Source organism: Rhinolophus sinicus, chromosome 5 (genome assembly GCF_057876585.1).
Source record: "Rhinolophus sinicus isolate RSI-liver-muscle chromosome 5, RSI-T2T, whole genome shotgun sequence".
NCBI lineage: Eukaryota > Metazoa > Chordata > Mammalia > Chiroptera > Rhinolophidae > Rhinolophus > Rhinolophus sinicus.
The window spans coordinates 4609494-4635435 of record NC_142505.1 but is presented as its reverse complement, the minus strand read 5'-3'; the positions used below and the strand labels follow the sequence as shown (position 1 = coordinate 4635435).

General features: G+C 49.5%; 1 protein-coding gene across 1 annotated transcript in view; it reads right to left on the bottom strand.

Annotated features, from left to right (window-relative positions):
* Positions 1 to 5575: 5575 nt before the first annotated feature.
* ITPR1 (inositol 1,4,5-trisphosphate receptor type 1) overlaps positions 5576 to 25942 on the bottom strand; it is a 293521-nt gene continuing 273154 nt past the window's right edge. Inside the window, exons 61-62 of the mRNA XM_074312232.2 lie at positions 14216 to 14377; positions 5576 to 6900 (exon numbers count right to left, since the gene is read on the bottom strand). Of these exons, the coding sequence (XP_074168333.2) occupies positions 6814 to 6900; positions 14216 to 14377 (249 nt within the window). The 3' untranslated portion in view covers positions 5576 to 6813. The remainder of the gene's footprint in view (positions 6901 to 14215; positions 14378 to 25942) is intronic.

Below are 25942 nucleotides of genomic sequence, written 5' to 3'. Positions count from 1 at the left end.
ATTATGGTTAATGGGTCGTTATAGGATTAAATGGTCAATTAGCATCAAAAGGCTAGTGACTGCCTGATGATTTGTTTTGTGTGGAGGAACTCCTTTGGGGCCACTGCTGGGTATTTCTTCCTCAGTGAAAGTCTCCTAACTGGCCTTGGCTCCAAAACCCTCAAGCAGATTAAATGAAGGTTTGCAAAGAATCTGTCTTTCCCGCTAGTCTCATGGGCACGAAGGAGGTGGAGCCCTCACCCCTAGGCCTGACTTCCCTTCCAGTCTCTTAGGACTTAACCTGACATTTGCAGGTCTCCCCCAAATAGGTGGGCGGGGGGAGGTGGAGGCCCCAGCACCTCATCAGCGGGATTGCACCTGGGCAGGGAGGCAGAGGCTGTAGAAGAAAGTACCTGACAGATGGTCAGGTGGTCTGCCTTTGAACCTCAGTCTGCTGTTCTGGTTTGACCAAAGCACTTCACCTTCCTAAGCTCATTTTTTCTTCTGTAAGACAAGGATGAATCTGGAAGGAAAAGAAAGTGTTATTGTATAAGCTGGTTGTTCTTTGTTGGGAAGCTAAGGACAGCTGAATTATAGTCCGTTTCTTTGTTTGTTTGGTCAAAGCAAAGGGTTAACCTAGATGGGAGTGGTTGGGGCCCGGGGGTTAAAATTGCTCTGCGTAATCAAGACACAATAATTTTTAGTTTTCACTTGAAGCTGGATGAAAACTTTTTATTGTGCTTTTGTTTGGGCAGGGGTGAGCATTAGGCTAGGGATGAAAAATGGCCACGCCAGTGGCAGAGAAGGATGGGGGCAGGGAGCTCTGATGTCTGATTCTTAATCTTAAGTCGTTTCCTGTGGATTATCATCTTCCTCCAGTAAAGGCCTCCTCTTCCCAACAAGAAGGTGCTTTGGAGACAGAGTATGCAGGCTGTGTCTACACCAGGGGCGAAGTGGATTAGAGAGAGGAGATGACGAGCAGTGGGTTGCAGTCAGGATTCAGGGCGAAAGAGTGACAAGCACTCAGGAGGAATCTGGTCATGAGCACCGTCCTTAAGGCCCTTGCAATTACTAAGGAGAGTCCTGGGCAGCTGTGTGAGATATGGTCTCGAATTTGCATGTGGGTGTGAAATGAGAGAGCGTACAATTCAGGACAATGTCTGCTTCACAGTGTTGGGACGTTTACATGAAAGCACATCGTGAACCAAGGAAACACATTATCATTCCTAAGATAAAACACCTTTCCATAAAGATTTTTTTACAAAGATGTCACATTTGAATTCAACACTGATCACAGGTATGCGAACAATTATCTGGAAGTCATGAGCTGTAGGATAGTTTTCTTCATGAATTCAGTTCAAACTGAGAGGTAAAACATAATTTGGATCTTAGAGCTGAAATTGAAACAAATGACTCAGTATGGCCCAGATGTGCCGTATTAAGGTGTGGGACATAGGACCCCCTGGTAACATCCAGCCCGTGCAGCAGGACGAGAAAGCAGCTTTGGTCACAGTCTGTAGCTGAGATGGTGGGTAGGTGTGGCAGCAAGGAAAACGGTCATTTGCAGAGGAATGGGGAGGAACGTGGATGGGGTCTGTACTAAACGCGACATGTACTGTCTGCCTTCATGCTCAGTCTGGCCGGAAGAGGTGGTAGTATGTCCCCTCTTTAGATGGGGGTTGGGGGTGTAATGACAGTGATTAAAGAACTCGCCCAGGGGCGCGGCACTGAAGTGGCAGAGCTGGTGTGAAGACGGATCCACTTCAAGGTCCAGGCTGCCACGTGGGCTCTGAAGGAAACTGCTACTTAGCACCTGAGCCTTTCACGGTTCAGTCTCCTGGTCCCCATTTCTTACCACACCTTCATTGTTTTTCTTCCAGAGCTCTCTCCCATGAGATGCTGAAGGTGACAAGTATGTGAAAAAAGCACTAAATAACCTGCTTACATTCCAGAGTGAGCAGGTTCCATTCCTGGACGGTCTGAAGCCGCTCCCTGGGGGCCCCGCCATCTTTTGCGAGGTGAGTACAGAAATGCTGGCAAACTCTTTCCATTCAAGGTTCTTGCACACAGTACGCACTTTTTGTGTTGTGGGACTCTCTTGTTGTTCAGAATTCACCTTAGGGGTTTTCTCAAACTCTGCGTTCTTACTCTCTAGTGGTTTTGAGCTTTCTTTTTTTTCTTTCCAGGAGGGGTGGATGGTGCCGTTTCTCATCGAGGTGTTAGGATTCTCTTTCACACTGTTTGTCATGACCTTAAAGCATTTTCAGTATTGGAAGCTTCTCCCTCTGTCATTTTCTGTTTTAAATGTAGTACCTAGTAAGCTAGAGATTTGTTTTGCCCCCAGAGTTTAAAACAGGAGCAGCTGGAGAGTCCATAGTCCCTAAGCAGTGTCTGAGGTGGCCACAGGTGAAAACCAGCCCCAGGTCTGCCTTTTCATTTTCTTCCTTTTGGCAGGTTTTGGGGTGCACATGTGAAGTCTAGTTGTGCTTCTGAATGCGCTCCTGGGTTGCGAGAGTTGCTAAATGTGGCACACAGTGCCCAAGAGGAGAACTGTTTGTGAGGACGGTCACAATTGTCTTCGTTTGTAATTGCCGTCACAGCTCTCCCCTGCAGCTGAGGGGCCGCCAGTCCTCCTGAGCTGCAACCACCCACAAAAACCACACACGGCATTTTACTCAAAACTTTAACAACTACTTTGTGATGCAAAACTGGTGGAATTTTGGGTACTTTCTGTAAAATCGAAATCTTTATGGGGGTTTTCCAACATCCTAGTCGATTGTTAACAAATGATCAGAAGCATGAAGAGGAGTCTGTGGCAGGATAAGTGCCCCTCCTCACTGACTCGGCTCCCTGGACACGCCTCCTGGATTGAGAGCCAGGCTCTGCTTTTGCAAAGGGCAGTTAAAGAAGGGCTGTTTCTAGGAGACTTGCCGTTGGAAAGGAGAGAGATTTTAGGAGCTGCTTCTCTTTGCGACAGAGTTTCTGGTCTTGACCAAACATTCATATCCAGCACTTGCTGATTTGTAGATCCTCTTATGAAAGAGATTTGAAAAGCAAAGCAAAGCAATGTGTATCATCGGACAGACTACAATTCTGCATAAGAACTGTCTGTAAAGAGAACTGGGATGGGAAACTGATTACTGAGAAGACACTAGGGTCCTTTTCTGGAAGGGAGATTGCAAGCAGGAAGAGCTCTCTCGGTATTTGGCCCAGTCAGGAGAGCTTCTTCTGGGGCTGAGTCCTGGGGAGTTACTTGACCTCTGTAAGGCTCCACTTCTCATCTTGACAATGAGTTTCACTCGTGCTGAATGGCTGGTAGACAGAGCACAGTCTCGGAGCCTTCAGCAGGGGTCTCTTGTTATTGTTCTATGTAAAGGTGAGTTTCATTGCCATATATAATTTAAGCCTTCTTTCAGGCACACGTTTCGTTTTCTAAGATCTATTAAGAACATTATTTTAGCAAAACCCAACTCTGCGTCTCTAAGTATGCAGTTATGTCCCTTCTGTAGTTAACACTGTTGAATCCCCGAAGTCTGCAGCCCGGAAGTCAGACCTGCCAGTGGTCTCACGATTAGCCTTGAAGTAACCCCAAGCACACCTTGTCTCGTCTCGCTGCCCTTTCTTGTGCTTCGCAGGTGTTGGTTTTTCAGACTGATGGCAAGGCCCGCCCCAGCAGGAAGATCACAACACGCTTCCCTGTGTTGGCCTGGAACCGAACCCTCCATCTCTGTGAGGTCTGCCTGTTTCAGAGACTTCTGGCTGTTTCTCACTAGGAGGGTACAGAGATCTAGAAGTGAGTTTTTCATGAGTTAATTCCTTAGTTGACTGTGAAAAGCTTATTTTCCACTAGCACATAAGGAAAACCTTGTTTGCTGCTGCAAAGACTGAGTTGCTGGGTCGCTTCTACGGATAGTCTGCTTGCTTTATGATTTATGTTTGGCAACATTTACACAGAGTGCAAGAGTGGTCTTTACAGGAGCAAAATCAAGCAATCCATTTTCAGAAGGAACAACCAAATAAAAATTGGAGAATGAATAACAATGAATAAGGAACATGAAGTTGGTAACAAACCAAGTAAGTTGAATCAAAGTTTTAAAGAAGTTGTATTTTTTGTGTGTGGTGGGGAGTGAAGACAGATTCAGTGCTAAGAAAAATTGTACAGGACAGAATATCATTGAAGGTTTTGGGACCCAGCAAACCAAGAGTGGAAGCTTTATTTGGGGGAAAATAGGTTTATCACTACATAATTTTAGGGACAGAAGTAGAAGAGGGCAAGATATTATAAATGTTGGAAAAGTGGAATGCAAGTTCCCAAACCCTTTGATTTAATGAGTGATTTAGTTAAGGAAACTGGCAGATCTTGAAAATTGAACTCATGCTAGAGCAGACTTTTAAAATTAAATCATCAAAGGCCAAAAGACGCTTTTGCACGTCAGCACTACGCTGCCACGTCCATGGCTCAGCCTGATAACACTAATTCTTCATCTGCAGGTCACTCTGAAGGGGAGTTGGGCCTCAACCCTTGAACTACAGGTGTTGAATAGGCCATGTGTGGAGCAAGGTGAACTCACCAGCACACATCAAAGGCCACAGGACGTTTATGTTTCAAGTATACTAGCTTTGTGTTCACACCCAAACTCCCAGGCTGGCGTCTACCGCATGTCAGGTCAGGTGAGCTGCATCCATTCATTTTCTGCTGAAGGTGGTGAACTGAAGGAAGATTTATATCTGAAGTGACAGGATTGAAGTGCAACATGACAAACCTGTAAAAGCTGCAACCTGAACATGTCAATGCAGACCTTTCCAGTGATCTGGATGGGAGCTGGGAGACAAACCCCACACCTGGCACGTCGAGCTGGGCAGCATGGGGATCAGAGACGCAGAGGATGGGCACGTCCCTGCAGGCTGAGCGGTGAGGAGGTGCTGGGACACGGCTGCTGGCTGATGGCTGTGCATCGGTTTGTCCTGGGCCTGCCTGACCGGGGAGGCGCTGTGTGGAGATGGACGCTGCATGGACTGGGGCGTTCTTCCCGTGTTCGTATGTTGTCAAATTTATAAAGTAAAAGCACTGGTTAGGAAATCAGCCACGCAGCTGGAATTGAATCCCAACCCAGTTCCCAGCATTGGTTATGTACCAAGGCCTGGGGAAAACCGCGGCTAAAAGCCACCCTGACGAGGTTGCTTTGAGGAGGGAACAAGTGTTGTGACCTTTGGGTGGAAGCATTAGCTTTGTAAACCGTCAGGATGGTCTTGCAGAAGGACCCTCAGTGAACACTGGTCACGAACCAAAACAACTGGAAGTGAAAGTGCCAGAGAAAAGCCCAGGGGCCTCGGCAGAGCCCTCCCCCTCACCACGTGGTACTGGGCGCCCACCGCCGTTGCTGGTCCGGAGAAATGAAGGACACTGCATCAGACATGCCCAGTGTGTTCAGGCCGTTCTCCTCACAGTTCTCATCAGCCAGGTAGGCATTTTCTGAATTCATCTAGTATCAAAGCAGCAGCACTTTAGATTGGCCCTAAAGAAAATACACATCGGAGTAGCTGTTAGCACACAAAGGAACGTCCAAACAAAAGCCACCAGTCGGTCCTGTATATTATTCTGCATCATTTATTAAATATGTATTTTTATATATGCATTTACAAACTTGACTCATTTTGGAACTCTGCTTTCAATACATTTTAAAACTTTTTTTGCCGTCTCTCGTAAAATGAGATCCATGTACAAAACGAAGCAACAGACATAAAGGTTTCCTTTCACACTTTTCATCCATCAACGAAAGAAATCACGTGACAAAGAAACAAAACCAAGACATGGCTCTTTCACAAGCATAACGTCAGTGTTCAACTCTGAGTTCTAACGGGGCAGCCACATTCCATCTTCTCCGGATTACACATTACTACGCATTAGCTACTGTAGCACGTTGTTTAGAGGAAGAAAACATTCAACTCTCCTGTTTGGCCCAGCTGATCTAGAGGCCATCAGTTATTCATTTCTTCATAATGTGACACCAGAATTCAGGTAAGGAGATGACACTGATTGGCCAGCAGTCTGCACGTACCCGAAACGCTGCATAAAAAGCCCCCTTTAAAAGCTTCATTAACTTCACAAGCTAAAGTCGGAGCCTCTAATGTAGCTCTTATTTAAAGAAATAGTTTAAATGATCAATTCAGAAGCTTAAAAGTATCTTTGAAACTAAAGTTGCTTTTCTTAAAACGAATGCTGACTGGACAGTTGCTAGGCTTGGAGCTTCGTCACAACGAGACAGAGGCGTTAGTGCCACTTGCCACGAGCAACAGTATCAGCACAGGGTAATGACATGGCACAGAATGCCCAGGGGCCTGAACTCACTATTAGTATGATTTTGGCAGCAGCATCATTTGATATGTAACCATTTATTACATTTTTCACACCAGCTTCAAAGATGTGCAGTCCCTAGGACACCCAGGAGTTATAAATTTATTGTGATTGCATAATCCGTATTGCACAGTTTTATAAAAAACATAAATACTGGCTAGTCTAGTTTTAAATACAAAATACATGTCATGTAGTTTTAAATCTATAATCTGGTTCAAGTGCAAATCAGGTGCTTTCTTTAGTCCTTCCAAAAAAAGCATTTAATATTTTTGGCACAAATGAAATTTCATCATGCCAACAATTCTAATTACAATACATATATCTAGACCTGTAGAGTAGCAATCATATACATACAGTAGAAAACTGAGTATTTACAAATGTACTGAGCATAAATGCAGCCTCGGGGGTGAGTCAGAGCTGCTCAGCGTCCCCACACTAATAATCATTAAAAAGGGAAATGCGGCGCTGGATTTCACTTCTTATGCGGGCTGCTGTGGGTTCACGTTCATGTGCGGGGGGTGTCCTAGGAGCCCAATCCTCTGCTTCTGCTTCCTTTGTTCTGTCATCTGGAAAGTTAAAAAGTTTCATCATTAGCCCCAGACACTTCCTGTGCGTCAGATCATATCCTGAACCATAGATTTACCTCTGTGGTTATGGTTTGTACTGAAACCCACTTTCTACAAACAGTGTCCCGACACTACATCAAACACACACAGAACTTCAAAAAGAACATCTTTCTCGTCACAACGGGGAATTCTGTGACCTAGTCATGCAACGCGACATTCAGAAGTGTTGCCTGCTCCTCGTTTCAGAAAGAAACGAAAAACTGCACAAGCGCAGGCTTCTCGCCTGTTTCCCAGGTCCGGTTCCAAGTGACGCAGGCTCACTGGAAAATGGTGGTTTGCACGGCAGGAACAGCTCAGCAACTACCCAGGGCGGCAGCATGAGTGGGGCCCCACGTCTGAGGGACGAGCCCTGGCCTTGAGGTTCCCGAGGCCTCTGCCCAGGGACCCCTGGCTGGTTTGGTTTGCGAGAAAAGCAGAAGGCAGCACATCTAGGAAGACGGGGCGTCCTCACACCTCACCCAGCTCCAAGTACACAGCCACTGGGGCCACCACAGACCCCGAGGCGATACCACTCAGGGCAGGGAGGCCCAGGCCTCAGGTGGGTCCAGTGACACAGTGCTGTCAAAACCCAGGACCAGAGGTTGGGCCTGTCATGTGGCTGCCGGACAAAATCAGGCCTCAGTGGAGGGTGTCGAGCTCCGTCCTGGGTGTTTGGGGGCATCGTTCATTCTCTGCGTTTACATGTTCTCAGCCCAGTTGGGCCTGGATTGGATGCTGGGCATTTGAGTCAGTTACGATAAAAAGGCTTCCACGAAACACACATTTGATAAAATTCTACAAGTGGTGTAAGGTCCTGCTCCCAGATCTGCAGTTTCCTAAAATCGAGCGGTATTAGGGTGGAGTGGGTTTTGGAATCAGACTGACCCATTTCCTTATGGTTTTACGTTATTTAACTTTTCAGTCTGTTTCTCCATTTATACAATTAGCATGGTCATTCCTCTCGTGGTGGAGAATTGAGAGGATGTCTGAGAATTTCTCAGTACAGGTCTGTCACATGGTTGGTGCTTAAATCTCATTTCTATCTTGGACTAGGTTTTGGTACAAAATATCCTGCGTGAACACAAAACAAGAATAACTCACCTAAGTTCAACTTTAAAGTGGTTATTTTTCCTTATTTAAAACATAGCATTTTCCTTTCAAATCAAAATACTATTTTCAGACTCCTGTGAAATGCCTTCTGTTAAAATTTAGATGATTTACATGGAGTCAGTATTTCCAAAAGGTAGCTTTCAATAAAGCTTTTTTATAAAGAATTGATTTAGGATATTCCAGCTAGCTTCTAAAGCTTCCTTCCATGAGCAACAAATCTTGAAAGGAAGGATTACACAGGACAGAACACTCCAGATTCAGCTGAGGAAGAAGAATGGGATTCGTGGAATAAACCCACAGTCAGATGTAGGCACACCTTGCTTTACTGCACTTCACAGGTGTCGCGTTTTTTACAAACTGAAAAACAGACCCTCTATCAGCAATAGGATTACAACTCGCTTTACTGTGCCGTTCGCGTTACTGGGGTGGTTGGCAATCCCAGCAGTGTCTCCGAGCTGTGCCCGTGTAATGTAGTCAGTAATGCATTCATCTTACTGCCTGATACTTCGGATGCTTAGCTCAGATCGCACCCCCTGCCTCCCCCCCAACTGTGCCCTCGGCAGGTAACCTGGAGAGGGAGGCCAATAAAACTTAATCTCCAGCATTCTGATGCATTTAGGGGTCTTGGAGGGCTTAGCCCCTATTGAAGACACTGTATTCAAAGCTTCCACGTAAAGCTGCTGAGGTATCCCAACAGTCAAAGTTGGCCATTCCATCTTTTTCCTTAATTTGTCTATAAATTAACTACATGTATTTGAGATTTTATGTATGCATATCTTCATGTCCGTTTGTTAAATCAGCATTTCTTGACTTTTCAATCTGTTGGTTATTCAATCATTCCCTTAAACGCCTCTAAAACCGTATCCTCTTGTTAGCAAATGTGTCTCCAACTGACGGCCCCTCCCTTCCCGCCTCTACCTGTCCCTGCCTCAGTGGTGGGCCTGCTCTGATTTTCTGGCCTCATCTTCCTAAGATCATGACCCACCCATCCGCCCTCCCTCATCAACCTGAAAGCTCCCTACTGGAGTGAGAGCCAAATTCTTAGCTCGGGCGGTCACAGTCCTGGTAATTTCAAGTACCTACTACACACCTAAGTTTCTTTTGTTTTTTGCTAGAACAGTGGTTCTTCAATGTTTGTGTGCGCCAGAATTACCTCCCCGAGAAGGTTTGTTTACACTCAGATCAAAGGGCCTCAGGTAGATTCCCGATTTTGCATTTCTCATGTCCTGAGGCAGTGTAGCTGGCCTGGGAATATAGGTGCTCTAGAGAGCTTTTCACTGATTTTCTCCACAACAGGTCACCGTCACTGTGGACACTTATATACTTGGACACTTTTTAAAAAGTATTTTCGGTAAATATGTGATTTGTCTCAAATGACATAAGATCTTGATGAAGGCCGTATGCAGCTGAGCACGTAGTAGGCACACAAGTTTGTCTAAATTCTGGTTTGATCAATCGTGTCCTTTTGGACAGACTGGCTATTAGTTAAGTGACTAATAAGTGAGAGGGATACGACAACTGCTGAAGTGTTTGGTCCTCTTGCCAGTGGGCAAAACTGACGAGACAAAATATCCATCAGATTCAGTCCTAAGGTAACTAACTATATTCAAAATTCTAATACTGAAAAATCTGTTCTGAATGGTGTGAAATGCCCCTTTTGTAGCAGATACGTTTAAAATCCTCACTGCCCATTGAGCTGATGACGAACTTTTGAAACAGCGCTCTTTTTCGTCTCTGTCTAAACACAGACTAGCTTGAGTGCAGCCTGCCCTCTTTTGACTCAGTCTAAACAAGAAGCAGAGACTACTGCAGCCAACCCCCTGAAAGGTCTTTCATGGAAACACTCGGTACCCAGTGTAAATAAGCAAACTAGTGTGCCAGGACTGGCCCCGACCATTACAGGCTGGCACAGGAAGGAAGACTCCACAGCTCACCAGTGCCCCATCTGCTTTAGAACAGATCGAAACACTCTTGGAAAAACTGCGTTGGTGCTGCGGTAAGGTTGTGGTTACTCAGATTCCAAACAGCCAGGAAACTAGTAATCAGATTGAATTTTTATAGTCCACGAAATCATAGGACGAGCCGGAAAATACCGAGAACTCAAACCGAAGCATCTGCTGAGTGCAATTAATCATATTGATTTCATGTAACTGTTCGGATATTGTTCGCGTCCTTAGAGTTCTGTTCCTACTTTACCTGGCAAACTCTTTCTCAAACTTGGAGACCAAGCTCTGGCATTACCACCTGAGCGTTTCTGTGGCGACCTCTCCCTGAGATGAGGCTAAACGAATTGCTCCCTTTCTTCCTCCCTGAGCAATCTTTTCATATCCCCGTTACATATCACGCTGAACTATAATGTATGTTTCCTTTTTTGTCTCCCACTCTAGACTGGTAGTCCCGTGAAGAAAGACAATAGATTCTCTTCATCTTTGTAACCTCAGTACCTGGGCTGCACCTGGCCAATAGGTGGTTCAGGGAACGAGCTGGATGACCCAGAACACGGTGCCATTCCCCGAGCAGGCCATGCGCTCCCATGCCTTTGCTCGTGCTGGTTCCTCTCCTGGGAAGCCTGCACTGCATTTCTCTGCCAGCTCGGAAAGCACCTGCTTGTAAGACTGTCGACGCTCGACTCCTCGGACCCTCCGAACCTCACAGAGGACTAACTACGGACTTGGCTGGGCTCCATGAAGCTCCGCTCGTGCCCCGGTTGGGGGCCTTTCCTACTGTCTCCCACTGTCACAGGCCAATTATGGGACACAGGGGGCAGATGTCCCCTGGGTCCCAGTGCCGTGTAAGGAACACAGACATTAAGTAAGGTTTGCTAAACATTCCATTTCCAGCTCTGGCCAGCTGTTCTCATCTTTTGTAATTCCTTTCTCCCGCACTTATTGTGAACCAGATAACCTTGTTGCACGAAAAATGCCACACGCTGTAACATGCTAAGAGCATCTGAAGTTTGAAGCACTCCTTGTATTCCTCACAAGTAAGGGTCACGGTCCCATGGGAAGCCAGTCACATTTTCAAGAAAGTGAACCTTTCAGTATTTGCTCTTTTGCATTATGAAGAAAACATGCAAAAAAATATATGTATATATGTGAGGTTCTTACATGAGTTCTCCTCCTTGGAATAAGAATGTAAGAGAATCACATCTAGTGTTCAGAATCTCTCGGGAGGGAAACTTCAAGATGAGAGGCATTGTCAGGTAACATTTAGGAAGCAACGGAATCAGCTGTTCTCCGCAATAACAGAAAAAGTAACAGCATGGACCAGGTTTTTACTAATATCCTCCACAAAAACGTTTTCTCCTCAAGTTGATATTTATAAGAAAACAACCACCAAAGAGGTCAATAACAGTAAAGACCAAAACCAAAGACTCCCACACTTAAGCTGGTTTTTGGACCAGAAAGTCTGAAAACATATCTAAGCGATGAAGCAATTTTTGTATTTTCCAGCACTTTATCAGTGAATGGTGTTCTTTCATAGCTGCTTTTAAAAAAAATCTATCAGCGTTCCTTGCTCATTAATCATTCGCGGGGTTTTTATTTTTTAATTCAAAATTTTTTCCTTTCGGAGGGTAGGCGTTCTCCCAACGACCATTTGGGCCCCAGCAGCTCTGGTAACGTGTGGCGTCTTACGCAGAACAATTTAAGAAATCTTTGTGATTGTCACACACCAAATTTAATAAAATCCAAATCTTCTCAATAAGTTAATTCTCAATAAATGCATTAAAGGTTTGTTACATAATCAAAAGGAAATGTTGACTAATTCCTTTTGAGAGAAGCAAATTTTCCCCAATAAATGCAGCTATGGTGAAATTTCCCCATAATTCTGGGCACTTTAAAACCTAAGCAGCTCAGTCCTGATGAAGGCACTTTAAAATATATAACTGGTCTCATATTTCTTTTTAGCTTAGAATATTTTCCAAGAAAAAATGGTTCAATTTCAAACTCACTCACAGGGGAAAGGTTTTTCTGAAGAGTGGTTCCAACTGCCAACTTTAAAACAAAAATGTACAAAGGGCTGAAACCATACTGGTTTTACTGTCATTTAATTAACCTTAGTCTATATGCAGTCAAGTTTTACGTATTTTGTTTAAGCCAACATTTGGGCGTAATAAGAACAATTCTACCTTGCATTTTAAAAATGCCAACTCTCCACTGTGCTCGGCTGTGTGTAAAATGGCTGTGAGTTTTCCTCCCCAGTGTTTTAAGTGCAGGTTGTAACTTCCGAAACTTTACGGCTCTTTTGAAAAACACACGTTAAGAATTTTAAAAAGTCAGGCATATATGGTACGTCGACAGAACATGTGAAAATAAAGACACGTGCCATGCAAAATGTCACACCTGACGGGAGGGTGGGGGTTCCCGCCCTGGCACGTCACCTGGGGCCACATCCGTTCGCTGCGAGCCTGTGGAGTGTACTTGAGTGTCCTCACCAAGGCAAGATGGCACCTGCGGCCCTGGGTGCCCTCCTCCACCTGCGATTCTTCCAGCTAACCCCTCCGCTCAGCTCCCTCCTTTACCCGGGTTATTGCTGGTCTGCACATCGAAGCAGTTCCAGAATTTCCCTCAGTGAGCAATTCGGAACACCAGGCTCTCAGCACGGGTAGGACTGGCCGTGCCTACAGAGGGCGTGTGGGGTCGCCACCAGAGTCACCTCCCAGTGGAGCCTGCGTGGAGAGCCGAACAGCGAGGGCCTCTACTCCAGTCTGCACTGGATTCACTTGTCAGCGTTTCTGGCATCTGACGTCACGGAGATTCCTGGAGCCACAGCTCTCTCAAAAGGGAGGAGGGGCTAACTGGGGCGTCGCTAGATGGTTTAGGGGGTTCGCCTGGCTCTTTGGGGGGCAGACAGAAGCAGCTGGAGCAGACAGTGCCTCATGAATCAGTTCGGTCCTATGGAGCGTCTGTCACGTGTCTCACAGCAGGGGAACAATAAAAGAATCATCTGCTTAGACGTTCACGGGTTTCCTTACTGAGGTTACTCTAGGTGGCTAACCGCACACGCTCAGTACTCAGCCTTCACAAATAAGGCCTTGTTCGCATGTGTTTCTGTTTGCACTCTCATCCAGGGGAAATGAGAGTATCTTGGGGTAGCTTGGAATAATTTAGTTGGAAGAGAAATATAATTCAAAGGGCGATTGTGAAAGGTGCTCTGGAGACCACCTCCAAGGAGAGTGGATTCCAGATGGGTCTTCATCGCTCTTAGGTTCTTCAGAGTCACCCCTCACCTGGGGGTGCACCTGGCACCTTCTGTCCAGGCAGCCTTGCTTGACAACTTGCTGTGCAAAACTCCGAGTTTTGTGTACAGAGCTGGTTAGAAGGCCTGCAGAGCCCCTTGCAGGTGCCGACCAGCCCGGGATGCCCAGGCAGCTGTGCACCACCAGCGCGCGTGTCCCTGGGACAGGGCCACCTCCCGTCACTGGACAACTGCCTGGTGACTGCCTGCTCATTAGAAGGCAGCCAGAGGGGTTGAGGTGCACAGGATGGTCCCCATCTGCCCCCCCCGCAGCCCTCGGGCACAGGGATTCTGTCGGCCAGGTTGCCGGCTGGGCTTCTGCAGACCGTGTGCTTTGCGAGGGCAGGGCCACGTCTACACCACTCGCTCTTTTATCCTCAGCACCTGGCACGATGCCTGGGCTGTGGCCGAGGAATGAACCAAAAGGAGCTTCTCCACAACTGCTGTTTAACCCCGGAGGCTGAACTTAAATATCTTGTGTGAAGAGTCGGTAGATTTGAGGGCTAGGAAGCAAACCCGAAACAGCTTTTCACCTTCCGTCAGTGAGGAAAGTAACCCGAGTACAGCGTCACACCTGCGTTTTTTTTACAGTGTTTTGTTGAAGCCGTCTGTATTTTCCCATTTTCTGGTTTTGATTTTCATATTAAAACCTTGCCCTTTGCAGCATGGAAAGCAGTGTCAGGGGCTCATCCTGTGATAGGGCTGTGGGGGAAATGGGGGGCGGGGAGGGGGCTACCAAGTGATTTCGTCCTCTGTTGCCCGGTCCCTTTTCTACCCAGGTGACAGAAACGTCAGCATTTTACCATGAGCATTACTGATGTTTTCCTCATCACACTGGGTGTGTATGGTGGAGTGTGTGTGTGTGTGTGGTACATGTGCATGTCTGTGTGGTACACGCGTGCACAGGCAGGTGGGACGCTTCCTTTACCTGGTCCTTTAACTCGGACAGCTGGCCGGAGAGGTTGGTGACGAGCTTCATGGTGGACTCGAGCTTCTCCTGCAGGCTCCTCAGCTCGTTCTGCTCACCCTCGGAGTCGCTGCTCACCAGGGACATGGCCCTCATCCTGGGGAACCAGTCCAGGTTTCTTTCCTGGAAGCCACATTGGAAATAACAAAGTGGGCGTCACTTCTAGGAGTCGGGACGACAAAGGCCATCTTACGTCATTCTGTCTTTGTGCCGTCTTTCACGGTCTGCCTCTGTTTCTTGCAGAACTAATGTACTGTCTTTTTTAGCCATTTAGTAAATATCTTTTTAGTTGAATACAATTGAGCTCTCTTAATTCTCAGAAGAAGTCACTTTAAAACTACAGGGGAAAGGTAGCTTTCCAGACAAGATTTCTAATCTGCAAATATGAACACTGCCACTGAGAATCTGATCTTAGCAAAGTACATGGCTAATGAGTTTGGGGTTTTAAAATTGTGGGAATCTAAAGACCAGGATAAATGAGCAAACTAATCAGAAACAGTCTCAGAGATCTAGAGGAAAAACTGAGGGTTGCTAGATGGGAGGGGGGTGGGGATGAGGGAGAAGGTGAGGGGATTAGAAAGCACAGACTGGTAGCCAGAAGATTGCCACAGGGATACAAAAGACAGTTTGGGGAATATAATCAATAATGTTGTAAAGATTTTGTAGGGTGTCAGACGGCCAAATGTCTTATTAGGGAGACCACTCCACGGATGGTGTAGATGCCTGACCACTGCACTGTACACCTGAAGCTGAAGCTGAATAATATTGTATGTCAAGTATCATTTAATATATATATATAGTCACGGGATGTGGAGCACAGCACAGGGAATAGAGTCAATGGAACTGTTACAGCTACATACGATGTCAGAGGGGTAGCAGATTGGGGGAGGGGTGTACATGTCTATTACATTGCTTTGTGCACCTGAAACTAATTTAAAAAAATTGTGGTGAGATACATATGACAAATTTCCCATTTTAATCATTTTTTGGTGTGCACTTCAGCGGCATTAGCGCATTCATGCTGTTGTGCAGCCATCACTGCCATCCACCTCCAGAACTTTTCCTCTTCCCCAACTGAAGAAACTCCACCTCCACGAAACAATAACGCTGTCCCTCAGCCCCCGCCTTCCATTTGCTGTCTCTGCATCTGATGACTCTGTATACCTCATACTGTGCCTGTATTTTTAAAAGCACTATACTTGGAAAATCATTTGCAAACATTCTGGAAGTGAAATGCATTTTAAGATCCTGAATGTTCTGGATTTACTGGATTATGTGTGTGTGTTCGCTCGGTAGGGGATTGTGAAGAGGCGGAAAATGGGGACGTGGGCTCCTTGTTCAGTTTGCCGTCTTTGTGAGGTTACGGAAACCCCTCTCTCCTGTTTCCTTCTCCTTCCAGCCTGAAGCAGTGGGTGGACGGTGCCATCAGTCGGGAGGAGAAAGGCCCAGGCAGCCCCCGCCCCTGCCCGTCTCCATCCTTGTCTTGTGACAGCTGCAGCCTATGCCTGCGAGCATCGTCCTCACAACTGGTTAACAAGTAGTGGGACAAGACCTCCTCCCGCCTCACTTCCTTCTGCCCACAGACGCCTTCCTCCTCTGCAGAGAGAGCAGGGGGAGCAGTAAGAAAAGCTTAATCAGCACGAGACAAGGGAGAGAAACGGACTCATTCCACATGTATCGGGGGTCGCTGCTCCTCAGGACCGTTCAATCTCATCAATTAGGATAAATTCTAATACACATTCTAACACAAACCCTGCCCACCCCCCACCCCGCCAATACACACGTACAAAACGTGTTATTGTTGCTTGGCGCCCATGAGGGGTCAGAATGTTTGTGTGTAAATATTTTCTGATAGTACCTTTGGCTTTCTGGACCATACGGTTTGTCACAGTGCCCCTGCTATTATCGCCCAAAAACAGCCCCAGACAGTACACGGACGGAGGGCTGTAGCTGCGTTCCCATCAAACTTTCTTTATGAACGCTGGTGGCAGGCCGGGTTTGGCCCACAGGCCAGAGTGTGCCAACCTGTCATCAACCCGAGACGGCATCAACATCCTTAAAATCAAAATCCCGTGAGACATGTCTAAATATCACAAAGCAAGCGAGACATTTAGATCATGTCTTGACCTAAGGCAATCTAGCAGTTAGAAGGCAAACAAGAACTGGCTGAAAATGTGATGAAGACGGCGAACCACCCTGGCAACACGGCGTCACATCTATGCCACGTGTGCAAAGGCACCTGGGGTACCCAGTAGGTGGGCGCTCACTGGCCCGTCAGCACCATCAGCGCAGGAAGCCGCCTCAGCGTGGCGAGAACAGCGTGCACACTCGATCAGTGTTTGTGCAAGCCAGGAATGACCAATGCACCGTTTCCTGCCTGGGCCCTGATGACAAACGCTTAGCCGGTAAACCTCGGTTGCTGAGCGTGACTGCCGGGGGAGAGAAAGGACTCTATCTCCCTTCCCAATCATTCCTGGGAGGAACGATTCATTCACACGTGATGTAATGGCAGCCTGTATTCATCTTCATCAATTTCCCACCACAGAGCAATGGGCAGAAGCCCACTGGGTAAAATCTCCCATCTCGAAGATGACCAGTCTAAACATCTGAAGTGTTGCCAGGTCCGTAATTGGCTTTTTGCTGTGTGCCTACAGCACGGAGGGAGAACAGACATCTGAAAACACTGGAGCGAGCTACTAGCACTGAGAGGCAGCTGAGCTTCTGCGTCGATCCTCAGACACAGACACGCCTGCCCACCGAGGAACTATCCCAAGTTCAAGGTCTGTGCAACTCTGGGGGGACGAGCCTAATGGCTCAGAAAGGGCACAGGGGCAGGGGCTGGCGAGGGCAGGAAAGGGTGTGGGCTGGGCTGACCAAGCCATGAGCCCAGAGCTGAAGGCCGGCCCAGCTGCCAGAGGCCTGGGTGTCCACAGACACTGCTGCCGTTTGTCGACTCACCCAGGGCAGACGCTGAAGAGGAAGGACCCCCACTGTCACTGAGCCTCAGGCTCATGAAGGGCATACGGACACCACGGCCAGGGACGTGACGAGCACCGCGCCAGGAGGCCGTGTAGGGATGGCCGATCCCACCACGTGTCTGCAATGCAGACAACTGAGCCCTGAAAGGGAAGGCGACTCGTCCTCGGGAGGGGACGGGGGGGACAGAACAAACTCCTGCATTTCAGAGGGGCTCCTGATAATGACCTGGTGTTTACCACTGTTGAGTATATTTTGGGGGAGATATTTGATAGCTGTTTAGATTCAAAACAAAAGTATAAACACTACTAGCTCTCTTGGCAGAAAATATTTTAAAAACTAGAACGCATTCGACAATACTGCAGGAGCAATAACTTACGTGCATGATGCAGAGGGCACAGCAGAGCCACGGCCACGGTCACTGCCTGCTGGACTCTCTAAGGTGGAAAGGGCCCTGAAAGCTAAGTACCAGAGGCGTCCAGCCATCTAAGCACTTGCAATGTGGTTAAGGAGAGCAGACCTCCACATTCAAAACGAGCAAGAAAGAATGGAATGAAGCAGGCTGGGCTCCCTCAAGTGTACAGAGGAGGGTCAAGGTGAGAACTGACCCCAGTGACTCAGGGGGGACTGGAATCCTCTTCCCGAAAGGGACGGGCCTGAAGGAAGGTTAGCGCTTGGCCAAACTCGGGGCGAGAATGAGGCCATTCTCGGCAGACGGGACTGGCTCAGTGAGATAAGTCTGGCTGGAGATGAGGGTAGCCAGGTAGAGGCAGCTCAGCCTGCAGAATGCGGGTGCTATGTGGGAGAGGCGGGCGTAGGAGACGGAGTAATGGGGGTTCCGGATGGAGCCTGGCCAGGGGCCGGGCAGAGGGAGAGAGGGCAAGAAGTGAGCTGTGAAGGCTCCACCTGCCTGGATGGGGGAGAGGCGTGTGTGGGGCCCTAGGCAGCAGCTCGAGCTCATCTGCAGCTGAATTGTCACCGACAATTCAGCAAATGAATGCTAAGCCGCCTAAAATTGCTAGAGAATTCATCTGAATCTCGCCTGAAATCTTTCATATGTTCATTTGCTTGGCAAACGCTCTGTAAAAATAGAAAACACAGGTTTCCAAATAGGGTCCACATTAATGGGGTCTCCAAAGAACACAGAAAACTAACTGAGCCCCTGCACACAGCGTCTTTTCCTTATTCTAATAGCGAGTGACCAAATGACGACCGACGGAAATGAGGGCTTGTCTGTGGCAGACCCCCGCTTTCTTTAATGGCACAGGTGACCCGTGGACTCCCAAGCAAGGACTTCAGAAAGGTCTTAGAGCCAATGCAAAACGCAGGCTCCATGGGACCACTTACTAAACACTCTTGATTTTTGTGCCTGGCACAGGGCTGAGTGCTGAGGCTCTAAGTAAGGATGAGAGGGACAAGGTCCCTGCCTCCACGGTTTTGGTGCCGGGACGCAGCCCTCGGGCCCAGCTCTTTGCTCTGTGGCGCCCCTGCAGCCCTCCTCCAGCGTATAATGGACGAGTGAATGGGCTGCACGCACGAAGGTGGCCGGTGGCATCCATGCCCTGCCCGTCTCACCTGTGCTTCCAAACAGGGGGCTCCCGCACCCCTGCCCAAGGGGTGCCTAACGGCGTAGATGGAAACAGTGCTGCTTTTTAGAATGTCCATTGTAGTCAATAATAAATGAGTGACAATGCTTTTATATTAAACTGAGAAGATGCCCTGGGGCAGAACCTGAAAGGGAATCAAATTTTAAAGATAAAACCTACATATTAAAGAAATGTCATACTTGCCACAGGCCACTCTGGGCCCTGTGCCTGATCCTAGGGATAAGCGTCACCCTTCACTCCTTCAGTGCAGAGGCAGAGGCCCCATGACCTTGACCGAGGACGGCCATGCAAGTTCTCCCTCTGGCTGTCCTCCAACCTGAATACCTAACAATGAAGAGCTGAGGGGGGGACCCCACTAAACCCAAACCATACAAACAGCTCAACTGCAGGAAGTCCAGGGCTCCACAGGGCACCTGCTGTCACCTCTGCTGAGGGGGGTGCATCCCCAGACCTGACATGCTGGGTGTCATCAGGGCTGTTAAGTCAAATCGCAGAGTCCCAAAGAGCACCAGCAGTGACAATTAATTAGCAATTCCAGCCAAGCCGTCCTGTTTCCACGTGGTTCTGCGCCCTGCACAGCAGGGTCAGCTCCGGGCGGTCTGAGGTTCTCCACCCACAGACCCGGTGGACGAGTCCAAGTCTCCAAGGGACCCTGTGTGACCCCCCAAGGACAAGTATAGAAGCAGAGAGGACACCGCAGCCACGTTCTTTCCGTTTAGCTCAGGCGCACACAAAATGCCAGGCTTGTCTCAGGCTAAATAATTCGGGGATGTCTGTCGCCCACGGCTGTCCAGCCACTTGGAGTCAGGGGTCTACACACGTTTGCAGAATCTGCCTTTGTGTTCATTCGCGGTCACAACGTCTCACTGTCTTGGCCTCCACTGCATTTCTGAGAAAGCCATGTTCAACAGACATTTTGTTTATCCGTGGATTCATCCTGGTGTGTGTGTGTGTGTGTGTGTGTGTGCGTGTGTGGTCGGGAGGGTGGCGCTGGGGTGGCTCCCGGCTTCACTGGGCATCTGTCAGCCGCCCCTGTCGCTCTGGGGCTGACGCTCGGCCCTGCTGGCAGCCGCATGCCGATGTCATTAGGCACCGTCTGCCGCGCCTGCAGTCCAGCCAGCGCAGTTCCCGGCACAGCGAGCTTCTGTCACAGCACACAGACCGACTGCAGCCGCAGCCGGAAGCAGGCTGACCACAAGTGCTAAGGTTCTGGTTAGTTCTTTTCTAGGTAAAGTGGGAAAAGTCCCTGCAGAGGCAAACAGTGAAGTCTGAGACACGGGGGTGGCACTGACCTCTGGGAATGTCCTTGACAGGAAAGAGGAAGGGTGTGTGTGTGTGTGTGTGTGTGTGTGTGTGTGTGTGTTTGTGAGAGAGAGAGAAAGACAGAGAGAGAGAAATGCGAGGGGGGGGGGAGAGGGGGAGGAGGAGGGAGAGGGGGGAGGGGGAGAGGGAGAGACGGAGAGGGGCAGAGGGGAGAGGGGGAGGGGGGAGGGGCAGAGGGGAGAGGGGGGAGGGGGAGAGGAAGTTGGACTGTATGATGCAAATGCTAATCATTCTGAGAAGCTTTGTTTTTTCTGAAGAGGCTGTTCTAAGAAAGACAACAGATAATCACCAACTCAGAGAAAGTCCATTCAGGTAGAGTTTTGTTTACTATGTAAACAAACTTACTGTTGAATCCCTTATTCTTCTACAGCCAGAGAATTGAGATTTTGGGGGAGGGGAGGGGGGTCATGAGGGTGAAAGAAAGGGTCATGGGAGAGACGATGGGTCCAGGTAAAAATGGAGCTGTTGCTGCTCTGCCCTTCAGAATTCCCTCTGGGAAGCTTCCACAAGGCAAAGCCTGTCCTTCCAACTCAAATGGCAACTGAATTTCCACTTGTCTTACCAAGCAAGATAATAAACTAGATTTTTCCGGAATACCTGCAGATGCTTAGGTGACAGCAGTGACGAGTGGGGTGAAGGGCAGCCCTGGAAACAGCCTTGGCCTCTCCCTGCACCCACTCAGAAAACGCCTGAAAGAGGCGGGGTGGGAGGGTTGAGGCTAATCCTTAACTTGCAAAGACAGGAGTACAGGACACTCACGCTCGAAATCATTTGCCCCTTTTGTGGGTCAGGCTGATGATTTCCACTGAAAAGGAGTGATCTTCAGAGGCCCCTTTTCTAAGAGCGAAGAGCAAACCCAAACCCAACCCAGAATCTGCTGCTTTGGGTGAGAAACCATGGTAATGATCACCAGCGATGCCTAATGACGCTGCAGTTGCTATTTACAGTACCTGGTAGATGTTGTTTTTAAAAAAACAGATCCTAATGATGGACGGTTGGGGGGAAGGGCACGAGGGATGCAGAGCGTCCCCAGGGCAGTGGGCTGTCTGCCACCACGTGGATCCGTGTCATTGCAGCCGTGAGGGAACCTACGGTGCACTGCGCCTTCGGTTCATAGTAACGTATCCATGTTGCTTCATCAGCTGCAACGCAAAACGGTAACGATGGGGAAACTGCGGGGATTGGGACATGGGGACTCGGTACTTCTGTTCAGTTTTTCTGTAAACCTAAAATTGCTGTAAAAAATAAAGTCTAGTCATTAAAAAATAAACGGATCGCACACTCGGAATTTGCTGGCCAGCCCCAAATTCAAGGATCTAGTTCCTTCTGTTCCAAACCACATACAACGTCCCTACATTTCGCAGGTACATTTCTATGGCCGCCTTGTGACGTGGGTTTGTCAGAGGGAAGCGTGCTGGTCCTGAGTGGGGAGCTAAGGACTCAGGTCATGATGCCCCACTGTGTTTCCAGGACAGTGAATGAGGGGGCCACAGCCTGGGCCTCTGTTTCCTATGGGATCAGAGGGCAGTGAGCAAGTGTCCCATGAACAGGAGAGCATTATGCAAAACGGTCCTCAGCCAGTGGCCCATAGCCCGTGGTCACAGAGCTCAGCCGACTGTCCAGGCGCTGACTCAGGCACCGTGCTTGACTTCCCTGTAACGTTCCCTCCTTCTTTCCTTCCTCCGTCCCTCCCTTCCTTCCTTCCTTCCGGAAGCCACTGCAGAGATCCAGGCCTCTTGTTCCCCGGTGCAGCTTGTCCCACGTGGAGGCGTCAGTGTGGCCCTCTGAGCTCCGAGTGACGTCACCCACAGGTCATATTATATAATCTTCAGCTGGGCTGGAATGACTGCTTCTCCTCCCCAGACTCAGCCAGTAGTTGTTCTGGGATGAGACCGTATAACCAGAACAGCCCGTGCCAGCAGAGGACCGCACCCAGTTCTGATGAAATCCCCTGGAAAGCCAGCTGCAGGGCCACTGCTGAAGTCATTTGGGCCCTCAGGTGAAGGGGTTCTGGGGCCCCCATGGGGACCGTGTGAAGGAGCACTCGCCCCTGAGTCCTGGCACCTGGGGCTGCCAGTGGGGGACGCCAGAGGTCACAGAGCTGGCGCTGAGAGCGGACAAGGGCAGGGCCGGCCCACTGGAGGCTCCTGGTAAAGAACACTGAGGCCACTTGCTCTTCTCTCAAGCCGGCTCGTGACGTTTTGTTAGGCAGCTCGCCCTGCGTTGTTCGTCAGCCACGACACCCACCAGAACATTCCCAGGGGTTACAGATCGCATTGTAGCAATTTTTGTTGCTTTCTATTCTTTCCTTGATTCTATAAGCTTTAAACTTTGATCTCTTATTACCTTTATACAATAACATTTTTTGTTGTTTGTTTTAAGCAGATGTAAACAGCTCTCCAAAGGTCTTGACTGTTGTTTCAGGGAAAGACACACTCACACACACCCCTCACTACTAAGCTGCTTCACACACAAGTGTCCCGTCAAACGGTGTTTATCATCCTGTTGGTTTACATGTTGGGAAATTCCTCGTGACTGAAACGGTTTTACTTGGTCAGCCCTGCCTAGACACTCTGAGACAGAAGTGACAGCGAGATGTCACCTTGGTCACTGCTCACACTTCAGTAAGAGTTGGGGGAATCTCACCAGCACTGCTCTGGACTTGGGCGGGTCGGAGCAGAGGCCGTACGCTTGAGCTCTCCTGGGGGAAAGAGCTCATCTGCCACATGCAGACTGTCCCCAGTGCTCCATCCCCCCTAACCCCCACTTGACTAACCTGCCCCTCGTCCTCTGACCCCCGAGATTACTAGCTTGTTCCCATAGGTCTCTCTCTCACAGCCACACCCCTGCCCCGACACAGACCCTCTCAGGTGCTCTGCAACTCCTAACGCCACTTTGAAAGTTGCTCCGTGGACTGTAGTTACAGGTGGCACACGAGACCCCTTGGCTCAACATTCTCATTTTCTAGGTGGTGACACTGAGAGCCTGCCTGATGGGAAACAGGTTTGTGACAGGAGACACTGAGCGCCCTGTCCAGGAGCATAAGCTTTAAATGTCAGTGGTGACACCGAAACAGCTGGCTTGGCCTCTCTCTCGCATTCCCTACAGGCCTGCGGGAAGGCTTCATTCTAAAGAGGCAGTTGTAAAGAATCCTGAACGCATACACACGATAAAGGCAGTCGAATGCCGTGCATCTTCCCGGTGAGAGTGTTCTCATCAAGGCCAGATGGTCACACGCCTCTCAGCAGCTTCCGCTACTAGTCCGGCTCTGTCAGACATGGTCAGTATTTCAAGAGGAAATGAAGGGGTGAAGGCAGGAGCTCACATGCAGTTAGGGTGTCTGGGGTGGGAGGGCCGGAGGGCAGCCCACGGATTGGGTCCAAGGGCGGGAAGGGCGAAAAACCACGCGTTTTGGAATTTATCAAATGTGCGAGTTGGGGGACACGTGTGTAAGCAAGCGTGTTATGGATACATGTGAACAGGCACAAACAAGTCCTTACACAGTTGTTGGGCTAACTCACCGATGGGGGACTGCTGCGGCCGTGAACCCCACCTTCAGCTGACTGACCTAGAGGTTACGCTCTGTACAGGCTCAGGGAGCACACTCGGGTCTGCCTGACCCCGGTACCCCGTTTCAGCACTAAGTTCCTTTCAGGCCCATAAGGCTCTGCTCCACTCACTTACAAACAGCGCCTGGCCCATCCTCCACGAAGGTCAGAATGGGGACAGGTCAGAGGGGAGGGCTGGAGGTGAGGCAGACCCGGGGTCCAAATGCAGAACGACGAGGAAGCAGCCCGGAAGTGCGAGCGGATGGGGTGACTGCAGAGCCCCTAGACCACAGGGCAGGACGTGCTATGAGCCTGGGCGGGGGAGACGCAGGCTTGGCAGCTGCTCCGTGCAGCTGCCACTGACACGAACCCAAGCTCAGTGCACAGGGTGGGGCGAGAGCACGCCTGGCTGGCTGGGAGGCAAGGCCAAGGACGCTGACACGCGGTTTCCAGCCTCTGAGGAACCAGTGCCAAGTCCGTCCTCACTCTCCCTCGCCCTGACATTCTTGAACTCTGCCTTGGTTGTCGGCTAGCCTCAGAAAGCGTTCTGGGAATCATGTCAGAGGGCAGCACAGGCTGTATCCTCAGCCACAGTGCAGGGCTCTGGGAGCCCTGTGGACATTTTCACCGAGGCTGCGGCCTCAGGAAAGCTGACGGTGTAGCACCACCAACGCGGAAATCTCTGTCCCAGGAGCATCGCAAGGCACTCCCTTCCTCCCAGCATCCCACTGCAATTCCAGAATAAGAGTCCAGCTCCATTGCTGCCCATCTGCAGGGAAGCAGAGTTTCCATGGCACCATCTCACAGCCAGGACCTGGCCGCCAGGCATGGAGCGAAGCGCAGCTGAGGGACAAGTGACAGGCGAGGCGGGGGGAGCCAGGTGTCCGCTCTGCACGCCTCTCCTCCCCTCTCCTGCACTCTAGGGCCCGTCTGCTGGGGGCCCCCAATTTCTCATGGCGGAGACACACTGTGACGGCTGTGTGAACTTTCTCGGTTCATTCTCTGCTCACGTCACCACTGCCAGCACCTGCCCTGCCCTGTCCAGGGCCTTGCTGTATCTGTGGTCCACAAGGAGCTCTCGGTCTCGTGTCAGCCCTGAGTTGTCCCTCTGGCCCCTTCACTGGGGGGACATCACCTGGCCCACCTCGGGCAGAAAGCTGCTGCCCTCACTTTGGCAAGTGCCTGTCTGCAGGTCGCATAGCACACGCTCTCTCCTGGGTTGAGAAAGGTGCGAGACAGGCCAGCTCCCCTTTCAAACAGAAGGTCGTGACACGCAGGTATTCAATTTCCGGTTTGATCTTTTGCCCCTGTTAACACGTTGCCTTCTGACTGCTTGTGTCCTAAGTCTTATCAGTGCAGATAAACCACATGGAGGCTGGCCGCCCCACTGCTTTTCAATCTTCTTACAATGTTCTCTCATTATAGCTGTTTCATAGTGTTTAATCTGCTAATGGAACTGATTTGCTTGGAAAATTTACCCAGAGGTGTTTTCAGGCAAAAAGGCTTCCCTCACGTGATTTTCTGATGCCTGTAGCCAAGGGCTCTCAGCAAAGCATTTTCCAGGAAAGCAGGCTCCTGGGCACCCTCCTCCTCTGTGAGAGAAAGTGCCCCCTATCTTCTACGAGCATTCCTTTGGCAGCCACAATGACACTACTTGTGATTTGCAAAAGTGCTTCTTTGCTTTTGTCCCTGGACAACTGGTGTCTGAAGAGGTTGAGTGAATTAATACAAGATGGAACAAACTGGAAAATCTCCAGTGGAACAGTGAGTGAGAGTGAGTGTGTGTGTGTGTGTGTGTGTGTGTGTGTGTGTGGTGGGGGGTGGGGAGAGCGAGCGCTGTCTGTGAGAAAAAGTCAGCGGCAGGCTTAAAGGATGATGGATCAGACGCTCTAGTGTTTAATTATCAGGGAGTTAGACCCATTCAGATGAGTCACCTGGGTGTGGAGGCCCAAGTCTGGCTGTGGTTCTGGTGAATCGTCCTTCCCCTGTAACTGGGACACCCCTCTCTCCCCCCATATGTGGCCACCAAAGGATCTGCAGGCCCCTGTTCCAAGGTTAGGCGAGGGCAGGGGAGGGAGTGGACCAGAGGTTTGGAGTCAGCGCCACCAGACAGTTCAGACACGCCCTGGGCAGGAGTCATCCCCGTGCTCGCCCGCAGCACTGGACGTGGGTGCCTAGCCATGGTGCCGGCAGGGCTGCTGGGAGATGTGCACCCCACAAACGCAAGGCTCTGT